Consider the following 19,478-nt stretch of genomic DNA (forward strand, 5'->3'; position numbering starts at 1 on the left):
TAAGTATTTAGTTCGGTCCAATGCAAATGATTTGAATTGTTACATATTTTTCAAGATGTAACCCTAGCCCACTTTTGACAAACTTATCCCTTTTTTCATTTTGATTAAAACCGACCTATAATACATATTTGATATTTTAATCGTAGTATTACGTACAAATTATTTACTCGAGTGATATTTTAATTAAAACCATTGTCTTATTTCAAACTCAGTATTTCGGAATGAAATATGAGTGTTTCAATTCAAAATTTAAAAACATGTATGTATGTTAAAATACGATTATTTTAATTCAAAATAAGAGCAGTTAAATTTAAACTGTTAGCATTTAAATTTAAAATATGACAGTTGAATCTAAATTGTGGTAAATGAACGTTAAATATTCACCGCCATTCATTTTATTGCTTTGGTGGCGCTCTTCTGGACATGATATGCAAATTAGCATGAATACGCCTCGTGCCACATTCGTTTACTGTAAAAGTAACTAAAAAAGTAACCTTGATGAATCACTGTGTTGGCCGATTATACAGTGGGCAATATGCCACTGAAGGCGCAGTAAATTCGGCTCAATACACATTAATCCCACATTTTATTTTTACCACATATAACAACTCGACTGTATTGAATCGCGAGTCACGGATTGTTGGTTCAAATCATATGGTGGGTGACAATGTGTTGATACAATGTGGTAAACAATTCGAGCGACACTGGTTTGCGATGTCTATACACAGTGAATTCCTGTGACTGAAATTACTGCCCCTAATCCAGTATGCCGTGACGGGCAATTTTCTGTTAGAGCTGGTGAAAATAGAAACGTACATGCCGGAAGTCTGGTAACAATTTGTTCATGGTATGCTTTAATAGTTTGCTTTTGTTTTGCAGTAAGAATTTTTTAATGGTTTATATTCACACTCACTTCTCAGATATGAATAAAATTAACGACCCAGGAGGATTTAAATTATTCAAACCTTCGTTCTCGTCTCCTTCTTTTATATAGAGTGATGTGGTGTGCTTGGCGCGAAGCGTTTTAAATTCATGTGTAATACAAGGCTATATCCTTTCTAGCAGGACTGCTTAGTGAATTTTCAAACATCGCAGTTGGTGTCGCGTTGGGTGCAGTGACTTATTTTTTTCAAACCACTATGTTTGTGTATCCAGTTTTGCAGTTTGCATTATAGTATATATATATATATATATTACATCAAACATATTTCATATTATGCAAAAATACACCAAACATGTTTTGCTCACACTCCATGATAATAAGATTATTCTCTAGCATAACGTACGTACAGATTTAAAAAACTCTTCATTATAACTTTGAGTAATGTTAAAATTTCTCAATAATAAAAGCATTGAACAGAAATATCGTTTACATGGACATTTATGTCACTGACCACTGAATAAAATGTCAATATTCTTTTGTATATTGCATTGAAGGTATTTACTCACCAACTGAAATAGCTTAGTGAAATTACCTAAGCTTAGTGCGTAGAACTCCAATATACCAATACAGTGTGATGTGATTTGATGTTTAATACCATCGTTGTAGTACAAATATAAGGTGTGTTTGTAAAAGAAATTACAGATATGGAATGTTAGTTGAAATGCATTTCATTCGCTAAGTTTACATTGCAAATGTTTTGTTCTGAATAAAACAGATTGTACATCTAACGCATTCACAAAATCCATTCGAGGGTTTTCCCGGATGGGATTGGCATCAATTTTAGAACTCGAATCTTGAGCCTGAAATATTGGATTAGGTTTTGTCATTGTAATATAGATATTTTCTTTCTTTATAGATTATAGTTCTCAATATCGTAATTTTGTGATCAAAATATAAATGATAGTGATTTATTGAGTAAGATTTTATTTTTCAATCGCAAATTAGTCATGACTTCGTCGATATACACAATACATTTCAAAATAATTTAAACGCCACAGTTGTCTGGAAAATTTCACGCTCAGGTATTGAAGCATTATTTTAGATGAACCGATTACACATACAACATTTATAGAGCGTCAAAATGTATTATTTTACAGTGATATATTAATTGACGATTTATTTTGTTTGTGTGCGTGGTGAAATTTTTGTAATATCTACAAACTTCACGCTGAAAGGATGACAAATTTAATTGTAATTACAAAACTGTAGAAAGAATGAGGGAAACTGTGTATGGAGTCTTGAAAACTAGCTTAACTATTTATTTGGCGCCCAGCACAAACCATTATTATTATGCATCCCTGGTTTTCTGTTAGCTCCATTAAAATACAGAATGCCCGATTGAAATAAAACTATGACTATAAATTATTGATAACCATATCGACAATTATAAATAAATAAAAAAAAAAACTGCGAAATGGTTATAGTAAAGTTGTCTGATAAAACAATTAACGATGAATTTGTATTTGTATATTTCCGATTTCAGATTCACACATCGCAAATAACACAAACCAAAATTGATTGGCAGGTAACGATTCCAAAAAAATAAATACATATATTATATATCTTTTGTTAAATAGTATAATTTGTTTCGATTTTATTGATTGAGTATGTAATTGAATACCTAAATATAAAGCAAATAATGGTATATCAAAATTAACATAGAATAGCAAAACCTTGTTATTTTTCAGCCACGATGATATACGAACAGCAACCCGACATGGAACAACCATTATTTGCTAGATACATAAAATACTATCAAAACGACTATATTCACAACGAATTACAACTCTTGTCAGTAAAATATTTATGAATCATCATTACCTAATGACATATCAACATAAATGTGACTATCCCATCAACCACGGAAACGCGGACGTTGCTACTATTATATAAGATAATCAAGTATCGAGTTAACCTGCAATAACAATAATTTTGGAATCATGGGACTATTCAACAACAGATTATTCGAACATGAAAGCAGAAGATTCTTCGTCAACTACATTAAGTACTGTACCATGAAATCATCAATCGACCAAATCACAGACAACAGGTTAATGTATCTGAAGTACCAATGTTCAAAACACAACAACATTAATTTAAAAATTCAGTTAGAATATGAAGTGATGCTTTTTTGTTTTGTTTGATGGATTTTTAGATTTTATATTTGTTATGAAATTATCTATGTATAGTTTGCACACCACACATAATATACACGCACAAGTAGTTCAGGTATAAACTAAATCAACATCTGAATTAATGTATGCAGATGCATATGGTACATGTAGATACCAAAGATACAGACAGATTAAAATAAAATACTTAATATTCAAAATCCTATGGTAATGACTGTATTATGTTAAAATATGCTCTAAAATTGTGAAGCATGCACGCAAATGATGATGTTGCAATTTAATAATAGTTATGTTGTTCTATCTCATCCCATATCAATGTATACCCGAAACTGTCCAACTACGCGCAAAATATATTTGATCATCAATTGTATTTAACACTATGATATATAAGACTATGATCCATTTCACGACTATAAGCCAAGGGTCGACAAATTCCCCTATTTTCAAAATAATGACACACATGTATGGAATAATAGATTTTCATTTCCAGATACAAATAAGAACTTTTCATTATCTAATTTACATAATACTGAACATAATAATGACCGAGAAGACTGGTAGTTACAGTTGTTGTCTATTACACGATATAAGTGATCAGTTGTTCACAGAAATATTTAATACATAGTCAATTACGTGATATCGGTGATCAGTTGTTCACAGAAATGATGTCATTCAGATTACAAAAATATTGAAACATACTAGTCTATTCCGTTATTTCGGCGTACATGTTTAGTTGTTTACATAAATATTTAGTGTATAACCACTTTTTTGAAAAGTTATTTTCCAAACTAAAAAACGCCAACGTCCTTTAAAATAGTATGATACAGGTACAAATTTGAAGGGCGCTGGTCGTTGCGCAGCGCGTTTTCGTACTTCATGTAATGAAGCAATGTTTACACGTGTTGTATACGTCGCTATGAGTCCCCTATCCAACAGGACGTGATGACCACCGCCCTTTGAACAAAAGATTTTTTATTTTATATGCTGACCAAAAAATATCAGAATAACAATGTTTTAAACGTTTGTAAAATTAACATCGCAAATTTTGAGAATGTGTTTAAGAGATGCCGCGGTGTAAATAAACATTGCAAACAGGGTCTGTTTCGTTCGTAGAATTTTTGTTTTCTTTATTTTGGCTCATAAAAAAAACGTGCTGCATTTGTTTCTGTCTTTGGCATATTTCAGAATGATAGATATTGTCTGGTCGTATTTTTACGTATTTAAGGATCTGTTTATACCAACCGAGTGCACAGTATTAATTTCACCCAACCTGTCTAATTTCCGCTTTATTTTGAAAATATCGCCCGCTGCGCGCATTTTAATTCGTGGTTTTGGCATCGTTATTTTTTGGAAAACACATCAATATTTTCTTCGTTTCTTTGCCCTAGGGAGTTAGCGTTGTCTTTATCAAGTAACTGTCTCGATAATCATTGATGAAAGGAGAGAGCAGTCCTGGATTCAAACGGAACACAGTTCGGCTCCTTCAGCATGTTAAACAAAAGGTCGTAGTTCAAGTTGCGTGCGCGAATGATACAAGAGGGCAAGGAGGGTTATTTTCGTTGAACGTAATTGCAATATTTTTTTTCGTACAACGGAAATTGGAAAAATTAATTCCGTAATTGTGTAATCACAGGCTAGACGTACGACGTAATCAATCAAATATTTTTATCGTACACTCTAAAAATGTGTTATTTTTCTCGGTACGTACAATAATTTACATCCAAATTAAAAAAGTCGTAAAGAATAATCCAGCGAAATTACATGTTCGAAACTGTGAAATGACTAGATGACACAATTCATTGCAAAATTCAATTATCACTGTAAATTGTAAAAACGTCTTTTTTTCCTTGTAAATTGTAAAAGGCCCTTTTTATTTCCCGTAAAACTGTACCAGCTACCCCCTTTGCCCCCCTCCATACAAAGTATCATAGTTTGTCGTTACTCGTTGTATCCGTAAACTTTACCATTGAAACAACAAATTCAACTACTCGTGTACCAGTGATCAGTGTTTGAGCCAGCGAATGGTGTTTTAAATAAGCGAGCGAGAAAAGAAAGTGATATAAATGTGGTAGTTTTTTCGGTCGGAAAAGATCCCGTGGTCGGATATTATGTGATAATTGGTTGCTTAAAACCGATAAAAGCGGGTGATTGGGCGAAATTAGTAGCGTGGAAAGTTTATAAATTGAGAAACGTCACCAAGTAAAGACACGGTAGAAAGAGTTGATAGTAAACGCAGGGGTTTACAGCGGGGGAGCAGCCACCACCCCTTTACCGTGAAAGCGTGAAATCGCGACAGATTTGTTTCGTTCTTATATGTAATATTAGGTTTTGAGAGCTGCTGAGTCAAAAAAAGACTAAATAATCCAAAAAGAACGCGTTGGAGACATATGTCTATACAGAATTTGGTTTGCCAGTACATAATCCATTTTTAACACCTTGGCTACTCTATTGACAATGGCAGTTTATCCTGATTTGGCACTTTGGGTGACCGGTAATCAGTGTCCACAACGTGCTGTTCATGTTTTCGGCACGAATTCAGTTGTAAGCTGAAATTTTCATATGCGTGTTTGGTAGTCGTTAGCTAAACATTTTTGGGTTTCGTTTGCAAAGTTACAGAGTTTCGTCTAACTGTTTTTGTTGAAATACATTGTATACTCATCTGTATATAGTTTTGTCTTATTCTCTCAACTGTGATGTGGTATTTAATCTGATAGTACTACAACTCTTAATTTAGCAAATCTTTGGAATGTTATTTTTATTGTGATAATCAAGAATATAAATTTGCACGAAGTCGGGAGTTGTGAACAAATAAATTGCTAATAAAGAGCTTTGGTTATGTAAGATCAATGGTAAGATATCCGTGATAAGGGGTGGATAGAAACGCAGTCTCTCAACCCCGGTTGGGAAACGATAATACTTCTTTTGTCTCAATGCGTGTTACACGTTCGTCAAATTGTTTATTCGTTAACCCATGGAGGTCTCTTTTTACCTCCAAGCACGGTTACAAAAAAAGTAACCGTGACCCAAGTGAACGCACGCCTACTTTTCCATTACCATAAAATTAGCATATGGTATGACATATGACAACAGAAGCCTTCTTGAATCACATCTACGCATGCGTATACACTTCGTTTCGATTGTTGGCACAACGCGAGAGACAGTACATTATTTACCGAAATGTGGGAAAACTACGAGGATTTTGTCGATTTCGATAGCGATTGGAATGATATATTGCAAGAGGGTCCAGAGAATGTTGCTGCTGAATGCACGAAAGAATGCTACGGAAACAGAGACATCGACGCAGCCATCCATTCTGTCAGGGCCGCAAAAAACGTATCGAACGTAGTTTATGTGTTAAAACACGATCTAAGTTTGATCGAAACAAACAGAACAGCCATTAAAACAGCATTGGGCACTTTTTTTAACTTCCACCTCAATATTAATAAAATAATAGCTCAAGTCGGAAAAGTGTGTTTGTGAGGTTTGTTAAAATCAGATACTGTCACTATAACATCGAATTTGGTCATTCGAATCGCCATCTTGATATAACCATAGCTCCATGATATAACCATGGAGATAAATGATATAACATGAACAAATTTTGTACACTCTAAATCAGGGAGCTGTTTAATTCAGTGATTTTCTGAGAAGAATATCGGAATCTGACTACACCAACTAGATTCGGATATTTCTAAGATATAAATCAACGGTTCTTCAACATTTTAGGCATCAATATAAAAAAACACACTTCGAACAGTCGTTTTCTTCGAACGATACTCGACGACCATCTTGGTTCGTGGGCGGATACAAGTATCTACGGGGGCAAAACTAACGGTAAAATAATCGACTGAAATGAACCCTTTAATACTGCTTCTACACAAAATAATCTATGTTGGGGAATAATTAAAAAATTAAACAAAAATATGACGCGTGTGATCGTTTTAGATGTAAGGACGCATTTTCATAGGGTGAAAACTTTTTGTACAGCGTCACCGTGACAAGGCACCCTGCAATGAACAGTGCTGTGATGGTCTGAAATTCTGGATTTTTGTTATGTCAATTAAATGAACATATCTTTTAAATTACACGTGCCTTATCAGGAAGCTTTTACGGACACAAATTACACACGCAACTCGGAATAATTTCGAAATAAGCTGTATAAAATGACAAAGATTCAAAGGCGCAAAGCGGAAGACAGTGTAAATCTAGTCACCGGTTTCACTCCACAATCATAACGCACACTGTTACCAGCGATCGGGGGGATTAACATCTTAGAACAAAGGCGTTTCCCAACCGGGTGTTGAGGTACTGTGGTAAAAATAAGTACAGTCTCTTTAGAGTGGGACTATGTAGAGAGAAAAAGAGTGCATTTTTTTAATAATTTCACTCGAGCGACGTCACAACTTTTTTCAGTTTTTATCGCTCATTGTCGCAGTGCCAGGGGTTGTTTTAGAGTTCCGATCTGTTTATAAATATTCATGAAGCAATCGCAGCTGTTCTGAGAATTATTCGGACATATATCTTGGAACTTTGCAAAACACTTGAGTCTTTTCCAATCTAGTCTTGATGGCGCCGTTGTGTTGGCAAGCCCACAATTGGGACCATTTCATAATCTTGCTAGATGCGGGTAAAGCGTTGTTTTCAAAACGTCACGCCTGGTTACAATAAAATAACAGGTTATATGTTGCATATGCGTTCAAAGTGTTATATTTTAATTTTAAATTGTTATAACTATATGAGTCCACTTGACATAACACAATTTACAAATCAACTCCCTAGTGTTGAGTAACCCCAGGTATTAATGAACTCATTGGCACCGCTGTAAAATTAGGTGCGTTCGGACGTTTAAACTCACACATTCACAAGATAATAACGGTGTGAAATATGTCTGTTTGTTTTTTTTGGAAATGCTTTGTCACAGAATAATAGTCTGTGGAATAGTATGACGTAGTTATGGGACAAAAACAACAAATCTGCTTTGAAATCGAAAAAAATGGGTCTTTTGATTACCGGGGACACATTTCAATGAATTTGATCACCGGAAATGCATGGCGCAAATTTCAAGCGGAAATTCCGCTGTGAGCTCTCGCAATCGCGTCATTTTTACAAGGTTCGCCATTTTTTTGTCACGTGGTAACAATGACTGTCCGGTTAGTGCGAACTTGTCCCTCTATATTTAGGCTTTTGAATCATAAATTCTAAAGTATAGTTCTGAATGAAACAACAGGCAGAGAACACTTTATTCAAAAACGTCGTCAAACCCTTCTCACTACCTTAACGTGACCATGGAAGGTACTCCTTCCATGTCGTGACAATAGCTTAACCCCGGACTAGTAATATTACGAGTCTGATGCATAACGGTCCAGTGGCCGACATCCTGTGTGTATTGCAAACAAATATCATAGCGCCGGTGGGCATTTTTTTATTCTGGTCGGAAATTCTGAATGGCGGTTCCTAGCAGCGAGCGAGGGCAGATTTTTGAAAAAATAACGAACGAAGAAATCGATAGGTAAAAAGGTGTTTGAGTAATATTCTCAAACATAAAACACAACTAGATGAGTTTTCAGTAGACCAATACACTCACGTGACACTACTTTCCCGAATTAGGTTCGTGCAGGGAGCTGGTTCGTGTAAACTACTTCCTTGGGGATCGAAGCCCCTTTCGTTTTCGTACCCCAGGCCACGACACCAGATCTATTCACACTACCTGCTTAGACTTCGTACTTGATATGGTTGCACATTTGTCGTTATTTTGCGCAAAGTAATGACAAACGAAACAGCGTTAATTTTTGACATAGAACAAAGAGAGATAGAACAGTGGTGGACGATGGACTAATCAGAATATCGGAATCAATCCTCGGTACTGGCATTTTGTGGTTCTTTGCTAAGACCGATATAAAAAATAAATGTAGTAGTCCAGATAATCGTGGTGTCGTAATTATTCAATATATACGTTAAGACAAAACATCCTTTCCCATTTATACTTGATATACATATATATAATTATATATATATATATTGTGCGTGGACGTTTTTGGACGAGGTGAAACTTTACATTCTCCTGATTGAATAGTGTAACGAAAGAGACGCTGGAAGCAATGTCAGACTTGCTTCGTCGAAATGAGTTTGAGAACCTTCAAACCGTTTGGGTCCGCTTCTTGGCATATGCAAAGTTATGCCCGTCTAATCATTTAACAGGGTTAAGAATTTACAAAAAAAGAATAGCAGACTGCATATAAAGTTGAAAAAAAACGATTTTTTTTCTCGATGTCAAACCGGTTGCTATGTTGTAACTGTATGGAACAATGCATTCTGGTTGTCCAACTACGGAATGCGGTAAACTTAACGCTAGCTACTGTACACTATTGTCCGAGACTCATTCTCGCCGCCAGAGTTTATTTCCGCTTCGAGACTCGACGGAATAAATCTATGTAGGCTTGGCGTAAAAGAGGCCGGGCCATGGCGTACGATGATGTGGCGACTTGGATTCAGTAATACTCCACTATTTGGCTCAAGCAGGCCTGTAAGGCTGTATGTTAAACCATGGAGCTCCATGGTTAAACGTACGATGTATAAAACGCGTCGACGTGTTCACAATACTAACTATTATCAGCTCATTACCGACTGTCACCGAACCAATTCTCTCTTCGTATCGCTTATTTGGAATAAAAGACGTGTTTTAAGAGCAGGTCAAAACTTCCACCAGTATTCGACTGAAGTCTGTCACATTGTATTGCTTAACTGAAGAATGACACCTCTTGGTGTGTGAATTGAGTTTTATCCATTTAACATCAACAAACCACCAACTATTAATTGCAGCGCATTTCGTAATTTGTAATATTACAATAAATGCGGAGCAAAAAATGATATTATTATGGGGAGGGTGCTCAGCACTGCTAATTTATTATATTATTCACAGTTCCATAATGTCTCTCACACGGGCATAGCTGTGCCAAGGCAAGTATACAAACCAGTACCGCTACACATTCATTGTGCATTTAATCAAAGTCCCTGTTCACTGGAGTAGTGCACTAGATATGAACTTCGAATATAATTTATTCCAGGGACGTAACGACCAACGTATTTTATTTACGAATTGTACAGATACCAGTCTACAGCCTTTTCAACATCAGCATCCGTTACGTGCACATGTTGGGATCTCGGAACGTGCCGATATTTTAAGCCTTCATGTTTGGAGAGAATTACAGCACTGGGTTTACGTTTGTCCGGACCCAGATCGGGACCCACTCGGCTCGTGCAGAAATCACGCTATCATTCGTCGATCTGTTAGTTGACCCATGGATGTACTTCTTAGTACATCCATGGTTGACCCAAACATGGAAAGCGATACACATATAATGAAAACAATAATTGACATATTGAAATTAATTCCTTTTGTTCTTATAGTATTTATTACGAGTCATCATGCAATGAACGGCTTAGAAGATTCGATTTTTTTGTTTACGTCAATGTAGCATTCCAAGAAAATACCGGTTGCAGCACATGAATATTCGTCGCCGACGACAGTTTGCATTCATTTCATTCATTACTACTGTATCCGATCATATATATAGTTATGTGTTCTCTGAAAATTCACCACTGATTTCGGTTCGTGCCGAGCATTCAAGTAGATCTCTAACGTGAACGCCACTAATGTGTACTCAAAAGTGACTTGGCTGAGAAATGATTATGTACTACAATATACTAACACTGACACTTTTTTTCTAACTTTCGAAAATAATGGTTTTAAGAAACATTCATTGTGTGTTTTAATCATAGGTTAATCAACAGTATGTTTATAAGTTCAGTCACGGTTTTAGTAACCGTGGTTCAGTCACATCAGACAAAACAAATATCACTTGATGCCACAGTGGTAACACCTCTTTTGTTGTAGAAGTAACACACGTGATTATAAACAATGTATTAACAAACAAGTGTGACCTGTCTTGGCTGAGTTCAAGTGCAGCCCCTTACACGTTTTTTTTTCCAAAACGTAAAATATGACGGAACTTCGTTCTATCATACTAGACTTTTCTTTAGATTTTTGAAATGTCATGAAATTGAACTGATAAAGACGTACAAGAAGCGTGATGTATTGGAGCTAAGCACGTCTGGGGGTACATCAATCCTCAAGCCACGACTGTGTTTGTCGTTGATGGCGGGATCATGACGCGGGAGTAATTGTACTTAACAAGTAATTTAAAAACAAGCCGTACGAGGGCGCTATATACGAATATGGAATAATTTTATTATATTTGCTAAAGCACATTTAAATTGTAAACGGTTATACACACCATGTAAGGATAAATATTATAAGGCAGTTCCCGGAAAACGTCAAAATAAATGTAATTTACAATGGGCGTACTCTGCGTACATGAGGTGGAAGAACACAAGAATACGCCGGAAACCGTTCACGTAATGATCGGTTACCCAGCTGTATATGTTGTTTCAGTTTCAACGTAAATTGGCGTATATTTTTGCATTTAGGTTTCTTCCGTCCAACTTAATGAGCGGTTATTTAAAAGTATACGTTATAAACGTTGAACGGAAAACAGCGGTTTTTCAGAAATAAACGTTGATTTAAGTTGGACTGAATGGACGACAAACGTAGCATTTCCGGCTGACGGTTACGCGACGGATATGCCACCCCCATAGTCCGACGGTTACGCGACGGTTACGCGGCGGATTTACTGCATAACCGCCATGTAACCGTTGTGTAACCGTACCGGAAACACGCGATTTCATGCCGTGTCAGTAGTGTAAAATCTACCAAATAATTGAATTGTTTTTATATTTAGTAACCTTGTTTACCATCGTCATGATATTAAATCGAACGATGATTCAATAATAAAACACATTTCTCATTCGAGCGGAGTAACATGGCTGTGGAAGTTGTTAACGGTGATCATTTTATGCAAACGTTAAATGGTTATGTTTAAAAGATGCAAAAATAATAAATATGATCCATGGGATATCAAATTAGTTACCTTATAATATAATATTCACACGCGTAGTAATCTATTCTTTAACAAAACTAGAAACGTAGAACACTAGTTAAATAAAATAACATGAACAAATGTGTACACATTCGCTATAAAAAGCATCACATTGTTATGTATCTATCTGCGATGACATTAAATATTAAACGCAGATGTACCGATAAAATGAATTTAACATTGTGAAGTGTAGTTCAATTCAAACATGACTTACTCCATCACTTATTTGTCACTGTCGGGCCATCAAATATGTCATGTGATTGAAATAATTTTACTTGAATTGGAAATTTTGGGTTTGTCGTAAGCGATAATTCAGATTTCTATATTGCCATTAAGACTTTAATATATCATTTTGCAACACGTGTCAATTTGATTAATTTGTTTAATTCTGTCTTCGATTCAGTCAGAAATTGAAGATGTACTAAATATTGGTGTTCCAGCATCGCGCATCATTTATGCCAACCCTTGCAAATCCAAAACGCATTTACAATTTGCTGCCGATAAAAAAGCAGGATTGATGACATTTGATGACGAGTATGAACTCCACAAAATCACAGAAGTATACCCAGATGCGGAGTAAGTGTATTCGTTTCTTTATATATATTATAGCTTCGACAAAAGTTTATATAATACTGTCTTTGTTTTGTTTTTGTTTTGTAGATTGGTTATACGAATTAACACTGACGATCCCAGCGCATTGGCAAGTTTTGGAATAAAATTCGGATGTGATGTAAAACATACAAGACATCTTTTGCAAGAAGCGAAACAGCTCAGTCTCAACGTTGTTGGCGTCAGGTAATTTATATACAATAACGTTGCTCACAGCCTCGCTGAGGCAAAGGGGACATTTTACATTATAATTCTACTCACGGAAATGTGCATCAGTAAAGATTTATATGTATGTATATGTTTCAAATATTAAAAAAAATGTAGCTCTATAAGTCAATGAAATCTATTCAGGTTGTTGCACTGAAATATTGCTCAATTGTACCTCTGGCATCATCATCATTAAGTATGTAGTTGCTTGTTTGTTGTTTCAGTATATACGCCATTGTCTGTAATTTCTTGTAATTGTTTAGTTGAATTGTCCTAGTGATGGCAACACAATGACATTCATTACTGTGTGGTATATATTTATGAAACCGACTTTTGATAATAATAATAACCACTGCAATATGTTAACCGGAGCCGGGATCTATTTTATATGTAATAGTAAAGATCGGGTAATGGGTATCACGTGTGCAATGTCTGCTATTGGTCGAGAAATGAAAAACTAAGCTTTTCATGGTCAATTGCCATATTGTTGTACTTTTTCTTGGATAACGGATGACCACTAGTATATTCAACCCAGTAAATCTTCAATTTCAGTTTTCATGTTGGTAGTTCATGCCGAGATGCTACAGCCTATGCAACGGCTATTGGTTTATCACGATTGGTGTTCAACTATGCTGCCGATATTGGATTCAACTTGACCCTGCTCGATATTGGTGGAGGGTATCCTGGTGATGGAAAGAAGCCTATTACGATTCAAAGTGTAAATAACTTTACGATTATGTTTGTTTTTGTGAAGGTTAAATACGATATCCAAATGGCCATTTTGAATTAGTTGCTGTAAACATTACTCGGTGAATTGTTGAAACTTTTTGAATTGTCGGGTACATTGGAAGAAGTATAAATATAAATATAGACATTATGTTGGATGTCATATACCTTTTACGATGTTCATGTGACATAACACCGACAATGAGTTCTGTAATTAGTCTGCTTGTAATTGACATGACAAATGTAGATTTCAATTGTCCATGATTGTCGATGTAGAGATATACAATATTTGAATTTGTCCCATTAATGATATATAATAATATAAGAAATTCCTCTTGTTAATTGGTTTCAGTATGAATATATATACATCGAGGTATTGCTGTTTGTATTTTTATATTTAGGCATGATGAAAAACTCTTTTCACGTATTGTTTTCTGTACAATACTGTATCAGAAGCTGTTTTATTAACAGTCAATGCCGTTGGATATTTTTGTTTACAGTATAGAGTAATCACAAGATATAAGAATATCCTTGTAGGAAATTCATATGAAGTCACATTTGGTGGTGATATTCGCTGCAATTTTGTTGTTGAACATACCATTGAGACTAGTGAGGCGGGTAGTGTAACTGGCTTAATATTTGTATAACTGTATCATTAACTCTAACTTGTTTATAGTATTAATTAGTAGTAAGTGTACATCATCACAGGAGACATTTTAAATAGTAACATGCATTAATCTGGGTCAACAATAATGTTGTTAACAGAGATACCTTTTCTACACTTTTTCTACACTTTTCACATCAAAAAAATTGTTATTGTATTTGTTAATGAATTGTTGAATTGTTGATTTTTTTTCACAAACTGAATGATAGGGAAAATACGCTCTCCACTGCTATTATTGTTATCATTATAACAACCTGTGTGATAACTTGATATGTTTCTTACTCTGCTATCTGAAAGACTTGATTTAGGTTTAAATGCCAAGTTTATTCCCACGCGTTAAATGGCAGCTTGATTACTAATGGTATTGATTGCGTGATACAATTTTAATTGCTTACAGATAGCAGAGAAAATCAATCAAGCACTAAGTGAACACTTTCCAGATGGATGTGGAGTTACAGTTATCAGTGAACCAGGCCTTTATTTCGCATGGAGTACCTGTACTTTATGTGTGAATGTAATTGGCAAGCGTGTTAAAGAAATTGACATGAAATCAGTTGGTGAAGGTAATTATACACATAATATGAACTTCATGCCCTCCAATTACTTAGTACTTATTTTTTTTGAATTTGAATACAATATAAGTTAGGTTGCATTATCGGTTGACAATCTTCGCGCATGATATAAACTTATCATATAACAAAATACACAAAACCTGACATGATGGTTAGTTAGAGAGGAACTTTACTTTTTGGGATTTGAAGTGTCAAAATTGCCCGGAATACAACGCAAACAATTGTTTTATTTTACACATTTTTTACAGTCCAGAAACTGTATTTTCAACAATGTAATAAAAAATAACATTGATTGTCACGTTTCTCCTCTAAAATATTACCCTTATTGGAATAAAACTTCAAAGTAAACCGAAAGTTGTTTTTTTCGACTTTATATTCTATTGTTTTTGCTAGTACATTAAAATAAAACACGGATTGCATGGAAGTGAGCCATATGTATTATTGCAACGAAAGTAGATACCTATCATTTGGATTATTGCAAAGCGACCAGTCCAACATTGTTCCAATATTATTGAAGGTGAGATATTCAATGGTTGTGCACATAGTACATAATGTGAGAACTAAACTTGTGTGTATACAGTGTTACTTTTTACAAAAGTTCATATTGCTTATTATATTGCATATTATGCCAGCAGAAATTTGCTGGGCCCGGTTGATGATTATTTGTGTTACTTTAGAATACGAACATTTACAATTTACTGATTTTGCAGATGTCTTTTCACATTGATTATTCAGAGGTTAAACGCAAGCGGAAGTTGTGTAAATTGATGGCAATCGAATTCAATAGTAAAAATCATACAAAACAAATCCTCGGACAGAGTAGGCTATAACTCATATTGCAACGAGGACGGATTTAGTTTAATATACAACTAACTCCTCTGCTAAATAACACGGAGTTTGAAGGGGTGCTAATGAATACATTAAAAACTGCGCCGTTGGCATAAAGCTGATAAAGTCATACACCAGCTCACACCTATTACAACAAGCACTTAATAGTGCTATTTTTTCATAATTGCGACTGTAAGTTTGACGGGATTATAAAATATAAATTACAATAGACCCATTAAAACTGCTAAAATACTTGTGAACGGAAAAATTGTCAAGCATTAGAAATATTGCAGTGCAGTCTTTTACAAAATTCGGATTGTCCATATTTGTTTATAGTAAAGTCGGAAATGGTGGAGGACGGTCTGATTGCTTACATTATCAAATACACTGTTCGTTTTCTTGAATTATTATAAATTTAACTATTCCGAGGAGGAATAGAACATGAATTACGTTGGAGAAATGTAAAGGTAGTTTTTTTTTTGTTTTTTTTAATAACTTCAGGACATGCCTTCATACAAACCTGTTTATACAAAATGTTTTCCTCACGTATTTGGGGACACACCTGTGACAGCAAAGACATGATTGTCCCCCGCTGCTTGTTACCAGAAATAGACGTATGGGACTAGATTATCTTTGAAGGTAATTCAGTTGTGTATTATATGTACATTTATTAATACTTAGATGATATACCTCATATTTATCATGTTGTTGAGCGGACATAGGTATAACACAACAACTCAGTTTGCCTTTAATTTGTGTTTGTGGATAGAGCATTGGAGGATTACATATTGTCTGAAACTGGATCACTGAAGCTTGTATGAGACGTGTTTCTTTGACTCACACCCGGATTTAGTTCATCAAGACGAATTACATACTATCTGGCGATTATATATAACTTGTGCCTTATAAGAGCGCGTCATTGACAAATGTTCAACATAAGGCAAATACTCAACTTATGATGTATTCCCTTCATAAAACACAGTCACGTTAATTGTTTTTCAGCATTTATTATTTAATTTCACCCATATAGCGTTTAATTGATTTGATTTTCAGATTTTGGTGGATATACAATGGCTGGTGCTTGCAGATTTAATGGTTTCACAACACCGAGTTGTCTTTACATGGCAACACAGTCTGTATGGTGAGTTACGAATACTTCTTACCGATATATGCACATTGTATCCACATATATTCCTTCTTATTCATTTTAGTCTTCCTGTCGTTGTTGGTATATGCATGGACTAATTTGTGTATTGAACTTCAATCGAAAGTGAACTATGATGTTGAGCGCACTATTCTAAATATCATCAGCGAACAATTTGATAACTGTTTATTATAGAATTAATAACTTTTACTATTTTAGGGCAACCTCCGACATATTTTATATAATGAGTTTGTATATTCTTTAGATATTTATTTGACTGGAAACAAATTATCCACTCTACACTGTGCATGTGTTAATACAAAATAATTTCATATTATAGTGTTCATTCGCTATTAAACAGTGTAGCATGTAACTAATATATAACTGGTGTGTATTGCTAATAATTATGCAGAATTTCAGTCAGTCATGTTGTTTGCTGTTTTTTTTTATTTAGGTCGTTCCTCAAACCTCGTCTTGTCGGAGTTGGATTACTGAATAAGAATATGTAAAACCGATTGGTACCATACACGTATACATATCCCTCTTTCATGTTGATTGAAATCGACCTTTAATGCAATTATTTGATATCTTTATCGGTTAATCATTACGTACAAATTATCAACTCGAGTAATATTTGAATTCAAATCATGGTAGAATACAACAAATCATTGTCTTATTTCAAACTGAATATTTTGGAATGAAATTTTGTCGTCCGATGTGGACGACTATGATGTGTCATTAGGGCTATAATTAAACTCTCAAGACATTAAAATATGAACATTTAAATTTAAAATATGAGTGTTTCAATTAAAAAAATTAAAAAAAATGTATGTTAAAATACGATTATTTAAATTTAAACTGTTAGCATTTAAATTTACAATATGGCAGTTAAATCTAAAATATGTTAAATATTCACTACCATTCAGTTTATTGCTTGGTGGCGCTCTTCTGGACATGATATGCAAATGAGCATAAACACGCCTCGTGCCACATGCTTTCACTGTTACTAAAAAAGTAACCGTGATGAATCGCTGGGTTGGCCGATTATACAGTGTGCAATGCGTAACTGGAGGCGCAGTCAATTAGGCTCAGTACGCATTAATCCCACAGTTTATTTATACCACATAGAACATGTATGTCTTGACGAACAGTTTTCCATTAGGGCTGGTAAAAATAAAAACGTATATGCCAGAAGTCTGGTAACATTTTGTTCAAGGTATGCTATGATTACGGGAGTTTGTATTAGTTCTGTAGTAAGAATTTCTAATGTTTTAGATTCTCACTCACTTATCAGATCTGAATAAAATTGAAAACATGGAGGCTTCAACATATTCAAACCTTCATTCTCGTCTCTTTTTTTTTCAAATAGAGTGATTTGGTGTGCTTGATGGGAGGCATTTTACACTGATGTGTAATGAAAGGTTATATCCATTCAAGCAGGGCTACAAGGTGAAATTTCAGACATTGCAGTTGGTGTCGCGTTGGCGTCGCGTTGGTGAACGTTTACAGTATAGTTTAGTATAGCCCCTGGAGAAGCTGTCACATTGTATACTTCAGTGATGCTGTTACTGTTTTAATTGCATCATCCTCCGAAAGCATAGCCACTATGGATATATCGGACATCAAAGGTATGAAATCACCACTTGGGCAACCGTGTCTTCTGCGACATGCTTGGCGGGAAATGCGTGAGGTCAGTTTAATTTAGGGAAAATCAAAACCTGAAATATTCGATGTAACCAAAACAACATCAACTGAAACAGAGGAAAAATCAGTGACTAATAAAGATCTTAATAAAGGCAAGGACCTAAAAAACCGTTGGGTGCACCAGGGAACGACACGAACTTCTTGAACAGCCGATAACTTAGCATACCTCGACCACACTATCAACATTGGCGAATATGCTCAAATTTGTAGTGCCTCATCAGCGATCATCTATGATAATGAATATCGAAAAAGACAATCAGGGACAAACAGTACATGGGGAGATATTGACATTCGCCCGGATGTAGTCAGAGCAAATGTAATTTTGCTGTGGGTAAAACCACCAACAGTATCATGATAAAGAAATTAATTAACGCATAGTCACCGTCGCGGGCGCTCAACAATGAATGCAATCACTAGCTCATTGTCAGTGGTGCTATACTCTTTATTAGACATTCAATAACTATACAGTCTTAGAAATCACAATACCTAAGGTATCAAATTCACATTGTTTCCTGTGTCAGCGATAATGTCAATGCAGCTTTTACCACCCGCTTCAGAACCGACTGACTCACTTTTTTCAGATGTTAAAGTTTACTAAACCTGTAAGTATGTCGTTCTGACAATAACAGACAGTGATGCTATACTTTTTATTAGACATTTAAAAACTATATAATTTTTTCCAAGGTGCTTGGAAATCCCAATACCTAAGATACCAAATTCACATTTGTGCCCTGTGGCGGCGATAATGTCACTGCAGCAGTTATCACCCACCTCAGAACCAACTGACCCACTTGTTCGATGTTAATGTTTCCTCTACTTGTGAAATGACAAACAGGCTCATTCAACTGACCCAATCAAACTTTGTAAAATCATTAAAATTTGTGCGTTCCTCCTGTGGGTATGACTACAACAAATATTCAGGTCATTCAGGTATTCAGGTGATGAGTGGAAAT

At 35.1% G+C, this 19,478-nt stretch overlaps 1 protein-coding gene across 1 annotated transcript; it reads left to right on the forward strand.

The window, feature by feature from the left end:
- The first annotated feature begins 6,252 nt into the window (after window positions 1–6,252).
- Window positions 6,253–17,330, forward strand: LOC102800760 (ornithine decarboxylase-like). The gene is made up of 7 exons (XM_085507481.1): window positions 6,253–6,408; window positions 12,475–12,647; window positions 12,732–12,866; window positions 13,440–13,605; window positions 14,675–14,840; window positions 16,731–16,818; window positions 17,276–17,330. The coding sequence occupies exons 1-7, from the start codon at window positions 6,253–6,255 to the stop codon at window positions 17,328–17,330; spliced, it is 939 nt and encodes a 312-aa protein (XP_085363607.1).
- The last annotated feature ends 2,148 nt before the right edge of the window (window positions 17,331–19,478 follow it).

The sequence above is a fragment of the Saccoglossus kowalevskii genome, chromosome 14 (genome assembly GCF_978046115.1).
Source record: "Saccoglossus kowalevskii chromosome 14, keSacKowa6.1, whole genome shotgun sequence".
In the NCBI taxonomy this organism is placed as follows: domain Eukaryota; kingdom Metazoa; phylum Hemichordata; class Enteropneusta; family Harrimaniidae; genus Saccoglossus; species Saccoglossus kowalevskii.